At 43.6% G+C, this 15,452-nt stretch overlaps 2 protein-coding genes across 4 annotated transcripts; both read right to left on the bottom strand.

Annotated features, from left to right (window-relative positions):
* Positions 1 to 2: 2 nt before the first annotated feature.
* ctsz (cathepsin Z) lies at positions 3 to 6,394 on the bottom strand. The gene is made up of 6 exons (XM_018742336.2): positions 6,259 to 6,394; positions 5,357 to 5,520; positions 2,770 to 2,949; positions 2,078 to 2,228; positions 1,758 to 1,923; positions 3 to 652 (listed from the first exon to the last, which is right to left on the bottom strand). The coding sequence occupies exons 1-6, from the start codon at positions 6,375 to 6,377 to the stop codon at positions 527 to 529; spliced, it is 906 nt and encodes a 301-aa protein (XP_018597852.1). The 5' UTR covers positions 6,378 to 6,394; the 3' UTR covers positions 3 to 526.
* A 712-nt stretch (positions 6,395 to 7,106) lies between these two features.
* npepl1 (aminopeptidase like 1) lies at positions 7,107 to 15,108 on the bottom strand. 3 transcript variants are annotated; one of them, XM_018742227.2, is made up of 12 exons: positions 15,031 to 15,108; positions 13,402 to 13,587; positions 12,646 to 12,816; positions 12,378 to 12,467; positions 11,536 to 11,617; positions 10,946 to 11,088; positions 10,700 to 10,777; positions 10,213 to 10,313; positions 9,498 to 9,621; positions 8,610 to 8,786; positions 8,066 to 8,176; positions 7,107 to 7,655 (listed from the first exon to the last, which is right to left on the bottom strand). In XM_018742227.2, the coding sequence occupies exons 1-12, from the start codon at positions 15,031 to 15,033 to the stop codon at positions 7,497 to 7,499; spliced, it is 1,425 nt and encodes a 474-aa protein (XP_018597743.1). In that variant the 5' UTR covers positions 15,034 to 15,108; the 3' UTR covers positions 7,107 to 7,496. The 3 variants fall into 3 exon arrangements, with proteins under 3 accessions (XP_018597743.1, XP_018597741.1, XP_018597742.1); XM_018742225.2 differs by having other exon boundaries at positions 14,768 to 15,069; XM_018742226.2 differs by lacking the exon at positions 8,066 to 8,176 and having other exon boundaries at positions 14,768 to 15,069.
* Between the last annotated feature and the right edge of the window lie 344 nt (positions 15,109 to 15,452).

Below are 15,452 nucleotides of genomic sequence, written 5' to 3'. Positions count from 1 at the left end.
AAAAAAAAAAAAAAAACACTGCTCAAGAAAAGCAAGTGGTAATTGTCAGTGTGCCACTATCCATGTCCGATTCCCTCCATTTACATATATCAATCCTTGCGGAGATTGACGCGACACATATATTGCACACTCAGATTTGTTTGATTGCATAGCACATTTTCCTGCTGCATATTTCACAGACTGACATATTCTGAACCTGAAAAAGTGTCTGCTACTTTATATATGGCTTAAAATAGTGAGCTGCTTAAGAATCCTCATAAAACAAATTAAGTTTAAAGACCTAATTAAAAAAATCTGAAGTATTCATTTTCACAAACAAAAAGACCCTGTAAAATATGGTTACTTTGTAATCGTTCCCTTTTTAACAGCCTGTCAGTTCCCATTAGAAGAGGTTTTTGGTAAATTGCTGTCAGTAACCTATTCGCCCTGGCTGTATTCTCAGGATGACATGCATGGAGAGTGTTGGGGGGAAGGTGAGAGAGGACAGTAAGGTCATGGGATGATGCTAAAGGCGCTGCTGGCTTATCTATAGATAGTTCTTCGGCAGGATGGGGTCTCCATACATGCAGTCCTCCTCAATGGCCAGGTTGTAATGGCTCCCGCTGCCGCCCTTGTAGGAGCTGGTCACAATGCGAAGCCAGCCCTTCTCACCCTGTTTTGAGGATGAGCCAAATGTTACGAAGAGAAGGGGTCATTAGGAAACAGCTCAGAAATCAGACTGCTGCAGCCTGTTCAAAAAAACAATAAGCAACATACATACATAACTAATGATTCTGAGGACAGAAAATACTATTTCAGTATAAGTATAAGGCTGTTATCTAACCTATAAGGTACCTGTAAGCAGTGATGTAGAGACCTTTAGTACCATTTCAGCAGATCCTGATTTTTCCATCATTAACTACAGGTCATCCCCGATTTACAATGGGTCAGCTTACGATTTTTTCGACTTTAAGATGGTGAGCTAGTGATAGACATTCGGTAGAAACTGTACTTCGAATTTTGATATCTTTCTTTCCCGGGCAAGCAACATGCGGAGCGATGCTGGGCGGCGGCAGCGATCCACATCTCCCGGTCTGTCCCACAGAGGTGTGTATTCGGTGTATTAAATGCATTTTCGACTTACGATATTTCCGCCTTACGGGTTTTGCGAAACGTAACCCCATCGTAAATCGGGGACCACCTGTACTCAATCCTAAAAATACCAACAACCAATAATTATATTTCTGCATTTGCTGTATTTGATGCTTTAATTTTGTGCCTATTTTGTGACTATCACATAACTGATGGGTCACGACTGATGACTGATTTTTTTCCACCTAACATTCAGTTGAGCCTGGACCCAACAGTTCTGGAATAGTTATCTGTGGTTAAAATGGGTGGAACCATCTGTCACTTGAGGAAGTTGAAAAGTTTCATTTAGCTCAGCCTAATACAATCAGGGTAACAAAAAATTACAAACTTAAGTATAAAGAAGATATTACCCCCCCAACCCTTAGAAAGTGCCATCATCCTTCTTCCAGGACTCTTCTTCCTCTTATAATTGAGGAAAGTCCCTGTTTTTTTGTGTCACAGCAAAAAACAATAAGCCACGCACCTATTAAAGCTATTTCACATCCTTCTACAGAAATAAACAACGCTTTCACTCAGTTTGAGGAAGTGTCATTATTCTTGGCAACATCTAAATCGAGTTCATCAAAATGAGAGAAAGCGATGTTCAAAACAATGAAGTGAATTTGTTTGCGCGCCATGGAGCTCACCCAAGGTTCCCCCCAGGAGTTGCGGACGATCCAGTACTCTACGCCGCTCCCATCCACTCCCCAGCCAGCCACAGACACAATGTGGTTGATGAAAGGTAATTCTTGATATTCTGAATACAGGCCCCCAGTGTAGGCATCCAGTGTTTCAGTTGCCATAATCCCACAGCTAGAGAGAGCGCACGGAACAGAGACCATACAAGACATTACTGAAAATTTTCTTGTATTATGACTTTCCCGTTCAGCTTAACCAAAGCGGTCCACCTGCTTGGAGCTGCACTGACCCGTTTGTCACACTAGTTCACCAGATGATGATAAGTTACCTGATGGGCCCTCCAGCATAGATCTCTGCCATCATCTTCTCCCGCCCGCTGACTGGCCCATAATCTCCCACCTTCCACACGGTGTAGTTCTGGACGATGTTGCAGACTCCAAAGGTGGTGCAGGTCCCACACTGGTTAAATGGTTTGCAGTCTGAAACAGGTAAACAGGACTCACATTTCTATCATCACATTTAACCCTTTTGGTTTCATTTAAACATGTCACAGGAAAAAACTGCTCTTTGGAGAACGAGAAAGAAAATGCTGTAAGCGTGTAACACGCCGAGGCAGCGACGAAAGGGGGCAGGCCCTGAGGTCAGACACCCACAGCTGGGACTAAATGCTGGCTCTACTTTTTCCCCTGGGTACCCGCCAGTGAAGGGAGAGAGAAAGGAGAGAGAAGAGAGAGAGGCACAGACGCTCCCCTGAACACCGACCCCAAATCCCGGGATCGAGGGCAGGCTCGTGCACAAGTCCCAGGACGACGCGGTGGTTCCTGACGCCCTATTCCCGAACCCGTTCCCGCTTCCCCCCCTGCCTTGTGTCACCTACCCTGCACCAGGGTGAAAAGAGCACAAGCACTAAAAGCACCTACCTGGTTCCACCTCTGTCTGTTGCAAAGGGTTTGCTAAAAGAATCACAGTACGATATGTGAGTATATAGTGACAGCTTGAGAAGTCTCGAGCAGTTCGTACCCTGGTCTTTGGCCTGGTAATTGTTGCAAGTCTCATCAGGGATGCCTTGGGAATGAGCATATTCCCAAACCGCACTGTGGTCACCGCCATGGCAGGAGCCAGCGTTCCCGCAGTCAATGACATTTTGAACAGAAAGGTACGCAGAGGGCCACGCCGCTTTCCGCTTGATGTTGATACGATCTGACAAAATAAATCGAAGGAAACAGTATAAGGACACAATTCCTGGTGACTTCACTATGTTATCAATACATCCATGATACTACCGTTTTTAATTATTACCATGCAGTACACACATACACACAGGCGGAAACTGCTTGTCCCAAATGGGGTCGCGGCAAAATGGATCCCAACCCAGCAACGCGGAGCGTAAGGCTGGAGGGAGAGGGGACACACCCAGGATGGGCCATGCAGTACATACTGTATATGTTAAAATTCCTCACATAATGGGCTTAATTCATTCCCCATTAAGCAAGTGCTCACTGTGAAAGGCTTGAATTACCATTGTCTTCACAGAAAATGGAATTAATCAGTTCCCCAGCAATAAATTTCACCTAAAATTATTTAAAGCAAAACGCAATAATTATTTATAGCTTGTCTTTACTGTTATTATTCGTTCATTCATTCATTATCAATAACTGCTTGTCCAATGCAGAGTGGTGGTGTAGAATCTATCCTGGAAGTATAAAGTGTGAGGCAGGATACATTTTGATAATCTGGCTGATGGATGATATGATACAAAGAATTAAAAGTTATAAAATAATTGCTTGTCTTTCATTTTGCAAAGTATGCAAACACTATTAGAGGCCATTTGGTGCCATAAAGTTCCAGCAGATGGCGCAGTGGTTACAGCTCTTGTCTTATAGTATAAGGACCCCAGTTCAAATCCCACCTCCAGCTGTAGTACTACTGATCAAGGTACTTGCCGCAGTAAAAATTAAGCTGCTGTATAAATAGGTAAATGATTCTAAGCAGCATGACACTTTTACTTTGGATAAAAGCATCAAGTTAAATGAATTAATGATAGTATTGAACCATTTGTTTCATCTGAAATATTACATTTACATTGGAAGGGGACAGCTGGTAGCATAGTTAGCGCTGCTGCCTTAGACCAAAAGAGTGCAGGTTTGATCTCCACCTCCAACTGTAGTACCCTTGAGCATGGTACTTATCCTAAATTTCTCTAGTGAAATTACCCAGCTGTAAAAATGGGTAAATAACTAAAGTAGCTTAACATTGTCAGTCACTTTGGAGAAAAGTGTCAGCTAAATGAATAAATTAATCAGTATTTGAGACTTTACAGTGCGATGGGGAGTTTATGTTTCTGCACAAGTTCAATGACTGCATTGTTTTTTTGGTAAATTTCCTTACCACCTTCTGTAGTGTTGCATTGAGGGGCTGCTCTGATAAGGGGGAGTTGCGTTGTCAGGAATCGGAGGTACTGTTGACCGTCTTCGTGTTTGAGTGGAGGAGGAGGTGTGAAGAACATGTACAGCAATAGAACGGTCCCACAACAGGCAAAAAGTACCAAAAAGTAAGCCCCTTGTATGAAAAATGTTTTCATAAGCAGTTTTTAAACTGTATGAAGGCTGAATGTATGGTTGTATTAAATCAGTGATCAGCAATGTACCCTGGTATATGTATGAACCAATGCATGTGCTTCAGGAATTCCTGGAGAACTATGTGGAAATAAGTTGTTCAAATCATTTCAGTGATTTTCTAAATTTATAGCAGCACAACAACTATACATATATACACGCTTTACAGTAACAGGTTTCGGTGGGGGGTGGGAGGTGGCGTAGCAGGCTTGACCGGGTCCTGCTCTCTAGTGAGCCTGGGGTTCGAGTCCAGCTTGGGGTGCCTTGCGATGGATTGGCATTCCCCCCCCCGACGTGTGTCCCCTCCTCTCCAGTCTCGCGTCCTGTGTTGCTGGGTTAGGCTCCAGCTCGCTATGACCCCACTCAGGACAAGCCATTTCAGTCAGTGTGGGTGCGTATGGATTTAAAGGAGAACAGCGGTATAATTTATGGACACTCCTCAGGAATGGAAATCAGGACACCTGGATTAACACCCTCAGGTCAGGTGCTGAATGCCTGACACTCATACAAATTTATGAATCATCTACAGAAACTGAACCTTTGCTCATCCTACCATAAATGGCATAAGAACATTTCGAACCATTTTCGTGGTACTACCTCAGAGTGAGAAATATTTCATGAACATTACATTCATTTAGCAGATGCTTTTCTCCAAAGCAATGAACACGTCACAGAAAAAGTACGAGTGCATTACATCAACAGAAAGGAGAGACTTTGATGCAGACGCATGTTTCAAAGCACACAGTTAGTCTGGTACTTTCCACTGTATGAACCAACGTACAACACATGAGTAGCTGCATAAAACTGCTCATCATCTTACCGCAAAAGCGACTACAGCTGCAGTCACTAACTGTTCTTTATGTATAGACTAGAGTGAGTTCAACCTCAGAGGGTGTCAGCTGTTACTTCTCCCTGCGCTGTACATCTTCAGAGGCGTTGAGGTGACAGTAAAAGCGCACGGGGATGACCTGATGGGCCGAGACGCATCATACCTGCCAGGGCGCTTGTGCTGCCGTGGGCCCAGCAGGAGCCGCAGTACTGGGGAATGTGCTGGTTGCGGGTGGTGCTCACGAAGTTGGTGCCGTTGACGTTCCTCCAGTCCCAGGCCTTGGGCAGCAGCTCCACGTTGAGGTACTCGTGAGGCCGGGGGCTCATCCTGAACGCCAAACACAACTCTATGACCTACGGCTCCAGAGAAGAAAGAAGCGGGGCGAGCGCAACCGAACAAGGGCCGGTCTCGGGTTCCCGTCGTCGGTCTCCACCGAGGACCCTTATCCCCTACGTTCATTGTGCAATGTTCCACAGCCAAAACAGCAGTACACACAGACAGCTGATACTTTATCGCAGCTGGAAGAGAGAGCACGCGCACACACACACACAGGAGAGCTGGGGCTCAGGGTTCGAGATCCTCTTGCAAACACAGCAAATACTAAACACTGCACTGACATAATCCTCTTCCTTCAATAGGATTTTTCTTGAGTCCTCTGAGCCGTGAGATAAGAAGCATTTTATAAAGGAGGAAACAGAAGTAGAACGGGGAAGGGAGAGAGAGAAAGGGGGGGGGGGGACTTTCCCGCCAGTGCGCTGAGAACATCAATAAATAAAAAGCCCCGAAAGTAAGAAAGAAAGGCTTTTAAATTCACATAACGCGTCTCCTTCCCTTAACTTAACAACAACCAGAAGGGGCATGTTGTTTTTGAGCGTTCACAGAACAGTTCATGCAGGTTTATAGATAATAAACATGTTCTTTAACGCAGAGAATAGCAGCGGGTTCAGCCTCAGGTGCCACTTGCACTTCAGCGCCCACCCACCGTCCTCAGCCCTCGCATTCAGGGAACAGACCCGGGAAATTACGCTACAGTTCACGAAAAAAAAAAGCGAGTTTTAATCATACTTGACTCCGAAGTGATTCTTCCTGGTCGCTGGCCGGTAACAAGGCTCATTCTCACTGAAATAACGGCCGCCGAGGGCACCGGACGACAGGCACACAAACAGAAGCAGAACTCCAACCATGTTCAGCCAAAAGCCGCGGTCATATGACTGCACCACGCGGCCGGCTCCGCAGCTTATATAAGGCGCGGAGAATCGCCTAGCGGCGCAGGAATGGTAGTACGACAAAAAGGGGCGGAGCTTCACTCAAAACGAGGCAAAAGATTTTTTTTTTTTTCTTCCTTTTTTAGGAGGAAAAAACAGCGCGTGACAGCTGAGTGTACGGCCGGGGCTCTGCTGTGGAAATCGCGTGGATGAAGTAAAATAATAAACGTAACTTACGCCTACATCATAAATCCACAAGTTGAAAATCAGAAGTCGAGCTCTTTGTGCTATGTTGGTAATAAACCTAACCACTTTGGTTTAGACCATCTTTTGGTGTCCTCGAACACATTAAAATTTTTCGATTAATCATATGAATAATAATATGAGCATCATCATCATCATCATGTACACTGAAATAAGACAATACAAATAGGATTTACACTCTTTATTACCGGGGTCCAAAGCTTTACCGTTTTGTATTTCTCTTTTCGCTGTGCTGAGGTTAACACTGGTGACACAAAGTTTTCACACAGTAATTTAAAAGAGGACAAAGTTTAAAAACAACACAGAAATTGAAATGTTCGTTCATACCGCCTCCATTTTCTCTCTGCATTCAGAATCACGATTCGTTTTAGTTCTACAAATCATGTCCATTAGGAATCCCACTCAGGCCTCTTTAAAGGAAACTAAAGTAATTCATTTAAAAAAAAAAAAAAAAAAAAAATACACAGATTGCTTGTTTCATCCATTCCATGTCCTCCACCAAAAGGCAGCACGAGTGCCACACAGACCTATCAAAGGTTTTTTTTTTTTTTTTTTTTACAGAACAGAGGCAGTACGTTAAAAGATAGTAAAATATCAAAAACGTTCCAACTTCAAAAACGTAAAGATGTCAGGTGACTGGGTGAGGAGTGCAAACAGATTGAGGACTTCTCTGAAGGCTCTTCCTATCAAAGTGGTTTGTGAACATTAGAGAAGAGCAGGGTCTGCTGCAGAATGCGAGCAGGTGGCGGTGATGGTGGGAGGACATGGACAAAGAGGTTTACTTGGTGCAAAAGGTAGAGAGAGACAGTGATAGAGAAAGTGGGTGAAGCAGAGCTACACTAGTCTTCTCCTCTTGCAGTCACGTTCCATCTGATCTCCTGGCCGAACATCAGTAGCACCCAAAGGGGACACCATGTTGAGCAAGGGGTCCTCAGAGGCTTGGCCAAAGAGCGCCAGCAGTAAGGCCACCCCAAAGCCTGTGGCACGCTCCCCCTGCAAGGAAGACCGGTCTCCATATCAGTGCAAGATATGATCTGCATATACACACACACACACAATCTATTACAGTACACATTCAGTATCAAGTTGCAGTTTCCAAAAAAAAATTCAAGGATGATATACACGCTTGCAAAAGCGAAACATCTTGACTCTTAAAAATTCTTAAAAATTACACCCTAATGTATTCTGAGCTAAGTTAGCAACACAGTCAAAGTAGCTGCTTATTCCCATATGGATGTGTGGCCTATTCACTATCATTTGTCATAATCCAGCAGGTCCTACACTTAATGTGCAATTCTTAGTATATTAACCCATTCTCATTAAAACAAAGTGGAGCAGAAAAAAAATTAAATGAAAAGGATGTTTTGCCCAAATATGTGGTAGGGCATGGGATGAAGACTCACAGCATGGACAGGAGATGCAATGTCAACATGCACCCAGACCCCAGACCAGTCGAACCCCAAGTGGGAGCCAATGAAGAGTCCAGCACAGGAGCTCTGAGCATTCTCACGGTCCTGTTAAACAATTTATTAAATAAGTTTAGAACATTGCTCCTATGTAAAGTTTTAATAAATGCGTTGCTCAAACAACTTTTTCTCAGAATGCTGTTAGAAGGGTGGTTTGGATAGTAAGTCTATCGGGTTTAGTGCTGATGGAGAGTTAGTAATAAGAAAGGAGGAACCGAAACAAACTATTCTTCACATGACCGCCTCCTTCAGTATCTGTGAAGTCAGCCAATTCCAAAGCAACACGATTCTTTTGAAAATGTAGCCAATCAAAAGCTTTTTAAACTTAAGTTTGTAAAAAACTTTCTTCATAATATTCTGTTAAATCAGAAAGAAAATGCTCTTTAAAAAAAGAGCTCTCCTTTCATCTCCACATACATAACATGTTGTTCCTCATAAGTTTCTGTGAACCTAAGTAGTTTGGCCAGAAATGGACACTCACAGCCACAGAGTTCTTCATGTCAGCCACGGCAGAGGTGAACTCGCTAAAGTGCAGCTCAGGGCAGTAGACCAGAGGGTGGGCCAAGTCTCCACTGTTGCGCCCAGCGCGCACACATGCAGCCTCCCACTGCTCATTGTTGGTCATTACTGCCGCGTGATATTTCCCAGTTGAGATCCCCTGCAACCGAAGGGCAACACACAGTAACCCTCTAGCTTCTCATCAGAAGCATGGCAGGCTTTGAGTGACAATTAGGAAAAATGCTTTACCAATAACATTACTGCTAATTTTCCCTTTAAAATTAAAAGAGAAAGACTGGTTAAAAAAAAAAAAAAAAGGATAAATCATCACTAACAATGTTACTAACATACCACAACGTACAAATATGACCATTAATAAGGGCACAGACTTGTGACTGTTTACCAGGATGAGTCCTGCTGAAACATGCAGCTGAGTAAAGATTTTAGCTTGATCTATGTAGGGAAAAAAAATGTAGCTGTATGCAATTCACTGAATAAAATCAAATGTTGCTTTGGGTAAGAGTTTGCAAAATAATTCATTAATTATGTAATTGATTAAATACTCTGGACGGGAAGTCATTTTATCACAGAGCAGCCACACACAAGCACACACACTACAGGCAAGTTAGAACATCCAATTAAACTGAACTGCATGCCTTTGTGAGGAATCTGGAGTACTCAGAAGGAACCACAGACATACAAACTCCACACAGACTGAGCTGAATGCAAACCTATGTCTGATCAACCAAGGCGTTGTGAGACAAAAATATCTGCTACCTGCTGCACCACTCTGCTCCCTCTCAATGTTAAGCAGAAGAAGCTCTAGTTCTGGATACACTAACAATTTGAGAAACATCACAGACACATTCACCTGAGCACCAGTTAAAGTGGCCATGTCCAGGATAATATCAGCAGAAAGGTCTTTGCTTGCATAGACCACTCCGTCAGACAGGACAAGTCTGCCCTCTGCATCAGTGTTGTTGATTTCCACTGTCCTTAAAAAGGAGGAAATAAAGACACCAGTAAACAATATGGGCAGGATCCCAATCATATTATGAGTCACCTCACTATTCAAATAGGTCAGATAATTCTTTGGGTAAGTAACGCTGAGGCTCTGCAACAAAAATTGGGAACAGATCTTTTACCTGATTTTCATTTGTTTTGTGTTATTTTGTTGAGTTTAATACTAATTACTGGCATGGGTCTAAGGACCTCCTATTCAGATAGGTCTGAACACCATTATATCCTATGAATGGAACTTGGTCTGTGAAATTAAGCCCATAGAAACTGCACATGCAAACATTATCACCAAGTCAAGCCTTCCTTACACTACATACAGCAGCAGAGTTTCCAAAACAAAACTCAAATTTATAGACTGTGTGCAAACTGTTTATAGCCTAAAACAAAACAGTATTCCTGCTGTTCTGCTAAAACAACTGGGGAAACAATCCAACACATTTCAACACTAGAGCTGGAGTTACTTTCTTACATTTAAAGACACAATACTACTCAGCTTACTGGTGAGCCCTGAGTGTAAACTCATGTGGTACGAACTGTGATGCAGTAGTTAAAGGGAGTGCCCTCACTTTCCAGAGTAGAGTGTGTGGATGTCATCAGGCCTCGTAGCCTTAGGGCCAACAGCGTTCTCAGCCAGGCAAAATACAGCATGAAGATTATCTTTAAAACCCTGAAAAAACAAATTAAAGTCATTAAATGAAATACACACAGGGGGCTGCAAATATGCCAGAATGCATCATCTGACACTCCAAAGAAACAAATTTTATATTTTACAAAGAATGTAAAAATATTATACAAAGAATTACCATCTATAATTACTGCCCTGCACTATTCAGTAACTTCAGTTACTTCACCCTTACACAGAGGCCAGTAAAACCAAAGGGGTATTTCACGCTTCAGAATGTTGACATCTCATTGCTATTCTCACTTGGTAGACTCTTTGCTTCTTGAAGTGCAGGTACAGATGGCTGTAGAGTCTGTTACTTTACTCACTAAATAACTATGTGGTCATGTACATGAGAAGTGCAGTGACTGAAACATCATCCCTGATCTCACCTGCTTGATGGTAGCTTTAAATGCTCCCAGAATGGCAGCGGCCCCACCGCAGTCTCTCTTCATCCCAGGCATGGTGGTCTGTGAAGAAGCAGTGAGTCTTGTAAGGCTCGTACAACTGAAGAAATTCTTCAGCACACACTGAAACGTCTCATTGCAGTTTCCCTTTACACATCCACAAAAGATATTCTGTTGGATTGATACAGTTCACGTGTATGCGGCCACTGAAACTGCAGGCACTCTGCTAACCTTTCCCTTGATGCTGAGGCCACCAGTGTCATACACAATGCCCTTGCCCACCCATGCTATGGTCTGAGTGGCACCTTCTGGTGTGTGGCTGAGAACTGCTAGGGCAGGAGGGTGTTCCGCAGCCTTCCCCACACCATAAATACCTGAGGACACAGACAAACATGCTGACAACAGGCTGCAATCTCCACAAAAGTTTTTATTTAGGATCATATGAATGTATGAATTTATCAATGTCTACGATATCTGAAGCCTAAGGTGGGAGGCAGATTTCAAGACATTCCTGTGACTGACATTTTAAGCCAAATTAGTCACAGGGTCACACAGACAGACTTGTGAAAATAAAAATGCCAACTTTTCAGGACTTTTAGGAAAAAATCTCCCATTTTCAGCTGTGGGCTACAGAACAAATCATGTGACGGGGGGGGGGGGGGGTGGAAAAAACTCCTGTTTCCCCATTTCCTACCAAACTGTATAGCCATGCGTGTTGGTCATAAGATTTTCTAAAAGAATAAGAAAAAAAACTACTTGAAATATAATTTAATAAGGATCAAAGTACTACATCTGCAATCAAAGCAGGAAGTCACTGGTACCTCCAAAGCCCCTTTGTTTAAGTTCCTCCCCACGGATGATGGTTGGAGTGATGCCCAGTTCAGCTCCAACTACCTTGATCTCCTGCAGACATAAAAAATTATTCCATGTAAAGATAGCCACTTTTCTTCATATTTACAAGACAAGCTAGGAGACAATTCAAAAATCCAACACCCCAAAAACATAAGAAAAATATCAAGACTCATTTTCAGCACATCTGGACAGTTCCGTTATATGATTATTATGCTGAAGATTATCTGAATAGAACAGTGTCACCTAAAGTAAAACTAACTATTGTACGAGAGGCGTCAGGATTAAAAAAGGGCAGAAATATCTGGATTATCGGTATGCTGTTTTTAGACATTGCATATGTACAACTGTACTGGTTAGTTAAACATTCGCAATAGGAGATCTAGTTGCCAACAACTACCAACTGATAGTTTCTGCACAGGAGAGCACACGCTGAATTGGTGAGTTCAGGTAAATTGCAGCTGATATTGTACATGAATGCCAAAATTTAAATTAACATTTATTCATTTATCTGACACTTTTCTCCAAAGCAACTTAGTGTTAAGATGCTCATAGTGATTTTACGCAATTGGTTAATTTTTATGTGAATAATTCAAGGTATGTACCTAGCTCAAGGGTACTGCAGCAGGAAATGGATTTCAAACCTCGGTCCTTCAAATGCAAGGTTGCAGCTCTAACTACACTACCTGCTGCCCTGAAAACACATTCATTAACACACAATATGTCCTATTCTCTAAAAAATGGGTTCAGTGCATAATTACTCATACTGATAACTGATTTCACAAACTACTCATAATGGTCATGGCACACGTACCTCCAAAAAGTGGTCTGTGTTCATCTCATTGCAGGGGGTATCTACAATCCGAGCAGCCAACCTCACTCCATCAGCAGCATTGGACAAGCACTTGAGAGAACAGCAGCAATTCCATCATAAACAAAAACAGACATTTTTAAACTTTTTAAGTTAAACTATTAAACTATCAAATAAAAATTCTGAAAAAACAAAACATCAGCTTTTACATGTGAACAAAACAATAAAGAGCTGCAAGTGTGGGGAAACATGAGTAAAACCAGGAAACTACCTCCAACGTTGTGAGATCAAGAGGTCCGTTGTCCTGGCCAATCGTGATGAACTCCACTGTCACCACTCTGTTATCCGTTCTGCGGGACGCCCCAGAACGGCGGGAGAATAGAGGAAAGGCTCGGGCAATGGCACAAGCAGAAGCAAACACTTCCGTGCGCTCACACACCATCTACACATTGGAAAGAACACACTTAATATCACCAGTGTGGCTGAAAAATACACTTTCCCTTGCATTTTTAACCAGTAAACTAAGGACAGTCTCCACTCTTGTTCCTAGAGGCTGCTATGTATGCAAAGTTTCATCCCAGTCCTCATTAGGAATTAATTCAATTTTACTCTGAAAGGAAAAAATGAAAGTGAAACCATTTGAGTTAGTAGGAGGACAACCATATTTACAAAGGCCATTGGTTCATACAGTCATATAACAGCTTTCTTCCTGCTACTATGAATACTGACAACTGAATATACTACTGTACATCTACACTGTATACACAACTTTTGTGTTTTACTGTTCAATTTTTTCTCCCCACAAAAACAGGTCACTGGCAGAGACACTACTAAAATCTCTAATGATGACAGAAGAGCAGCTACATTTCCTCTCAAATTTTGCAAGCCAAAGAGAAAGCAGGAAGAGGCAGCATGGTTAAACTGACACTCAAAGGTATGAGGACAAGTAGAATGCTTATTAGCAAACATCTGGATCGAAGGAGGGTGGGTGTGAAGCGTGCCACGGTGGACGTGGAAGCAGACTGACCACAATGCAGCGGCTTGCCCCGCCTGGCAGGCACGTGCGCACCAGCCGGGTGAGGAAGTGGGCGGACGAGGGGCTGTTGTGCCGGCTGACACGGGAGGGCAGGGCGGCTACGGCCGCATAGCTCAGGTACAAAGGGCAGCTGTCGGTAGGGTTTGGGTTCAGGGCACTCAGGGCTGACTGCCACGTCTGAAACAAAACATAAAAACAACAACAACAACAACAACAACAACATGCCACCAATACTTTAGCTATTCAGTGCATGTCAGTGAAAATGCAAGGAACACCCTAAGTCATGCCCACTGGGTAGGTGTGTGTCTGTATATATTATATATATACACACACACATACACACACACACACATAATATATACACACACACAGCACTGATTTATATGTACAAAAGAGAAGGAAGTACACCTCATTTTTTAACAATATCTGTCCTATGTCCAGATCATAGACATTTGTCCAAAGTGCAACTGACAGAAATAAAACTGCACTAGTCCATTATTAGGGGGTCATATAAAAATCAAAGGCAGTTAATGTTTAACCACAGTGCGAGTCGGCAATCCAATGCTGTCCAGGTTTTTGCTTTTTTTTTTTAAAAAAAAAAAAAAAAAAAAGAAAAGAAAAAAGAATTCGAGCACCACCAGGACCTGGTCAAGGTTTTAAGACCCTTCCTTCGAGACTGTGAAAGTGCAGTTCTGCCCTGAATTCTGCGCTCCACTAGACGCCGGTCCCACAGTCACTGACAGGCGGCGCTGAGAGCAGCTGCGTGGGCGTGAAACACCCGAGTCGCGCAGCAGAGTGACAAAACGAAAAAGGCAAGAACGAGAAATAATTCTAAAACTCCCAGTTCTTCTTGCTGGTAAAAACACACACACACACACCTTTCCCTTTTACCTGGAGGGGGAGGTAAAGGCACGACGTGCCGTGGCAGAGAGACAGACAGCTCAGCTTAGCTGGTCTTCCGTACGGACACAGAGACACAACGGCGGTCACTGACTGACAGGTAAAGCGCTGAGCAGTTAACGGAAAACAGGGGAAAAAAACGGCTACAGGAACGTAAACCCAAGGCGGCCGAAAGAGTTAAAAGAACCAGTTCTGTTAAAAGTAATAATAATAAGGGGGGAAAAAAAGTCACCACTTTTGGTCTTCGGCAAGGGGACCGGCATCATCAAGTCAGTAGAGTAGGACCGGGCTGGTTACCGTTAGCCGGGAACTCTCTCTGACAGAGAGAGTACGAGCCCCCTCGCTCCAGTTACCGTAGTGTAGTGTAGTGTTACTAACTTAGTGTCACTAAATGTAGCGCAATACCCCCCACCGACCATGCCCCCCGTGTGTCGTGCTCGTGTCCGCGGCGCGGTACCTCCTTGTTCACCACGGGCTGCAGTTTCCCCTTCACCTGCGCCCAGCTCAATTGCTGCAGGTTGCTCAACTGGCCCACAAAAATCACGGGCCGGTTTTGAGGCTCCGAATCTCCCGCCGACGCCTTAAACTCGAGCACCACGTTCGCCATGTTGGCACTCCGGCCTCTTCGCTGAGTTCAGCTCAGAGAAGACGAACCGAAAGACCGCGCACAAAAACCCCTGCAAAATCTCGCTGGCCTTTCGCAAACTGCGCCGTACCCACCATGAAGTGTCAGCATCCCCCACACTGCTTTGGGCTCTCCGTCTACGCATGCTCAGTCAGTGTGGACGTCTCCGCAAAGGAAGGCAGTGGTGTGGAACACCTCATGTACTGCGCGGTTCCTGCTCACGACGTGACCGGCAAAAAAAAAAAAAAAAGGAAAAACTAGAGGCCCAGTCGAACCGACCTCTGGACTGCACTCAGATATATACTATACCATACGTTTTTCTGCGGTTTCTCAACAGGAGTTGTTTTTCATTTTTCAGACACTGTCACGAACATTTTGTCGTTTTATGTAGCAAGGAGAGGGCCTACCTTTGGCAAAGCCTGTATAGACACTTACAGAAAGCCGTGAAATGTAATGCAATCACATTACTTGTAATAATAATGTAGTAACGAATTCACAATGTTTAATAGCACTGTCC

The sequence above is a fragment of the Scleropages formosus genome, chromosome 22 (genome assembly GCF_900964775.1).
Source record: "Scleropages formosus chromosome 22, fSclFor1.1, whole genome shotgun sequence".
NCBI classification, from domain to species: domain Eukaryota; kingdom Metazoa; phylum Chordata; class Actinopteri; order Osteoglossiformes; family Osteoglossidae; genus Scleropages; species Scleropages formosus.
This window is presented reverse-complemented; position numbering and strand designations above follow the sequence as displayed.

Excerpts from the sequence above, each read along its gene's own strand:
- ctsz (XM_018742336.2), bottom strand. The coding sequence starts at position 6,377 with ATGGTTGGAGTTCTGCTTCTGTTTGTGTGCCTGTCGTCCGGTGCCCTC. Across the intron at positions 2,950-5,356 it reads CAGCACAAGCGCCCTGGCAG|ATCGTATCAACATCAAGCGG; the intron begins GTATGATGCGTC and ends TTATTTTGTCAG. Across the intron at positions 2,229-2,769 it reads TTACCAGGCCAAAGACCAGG|ACTGCAAACCATTTAACCAG; the intron begins GTACGAACTGCT and ends TACCTGTTTCAG.
- npepl1 (XM_018742225.2), bottom strand. The coding sequence starts at position 14,917 with ATGGCGAACGTGGTGCTCGAGTTTAAGGCGTCGGCGGGAGATTCGGAG. Across the intron at positions 12,817-13,401 it reads GGGCAAGCCGCTGCATTGTG|ATGGTGTGTGAGCGCACGGA; the intron begins GTCAGTCTGCTT and ends TCCAATGTGTAG. Across the intron at positions 10,778-10,945 it reads GCCTCAGCATCAAGGGAAAG|ACCACCATGCCTGGGATGAA; the intron begins GTTAGCAGAGTG and ends GCTTCTTCACAG.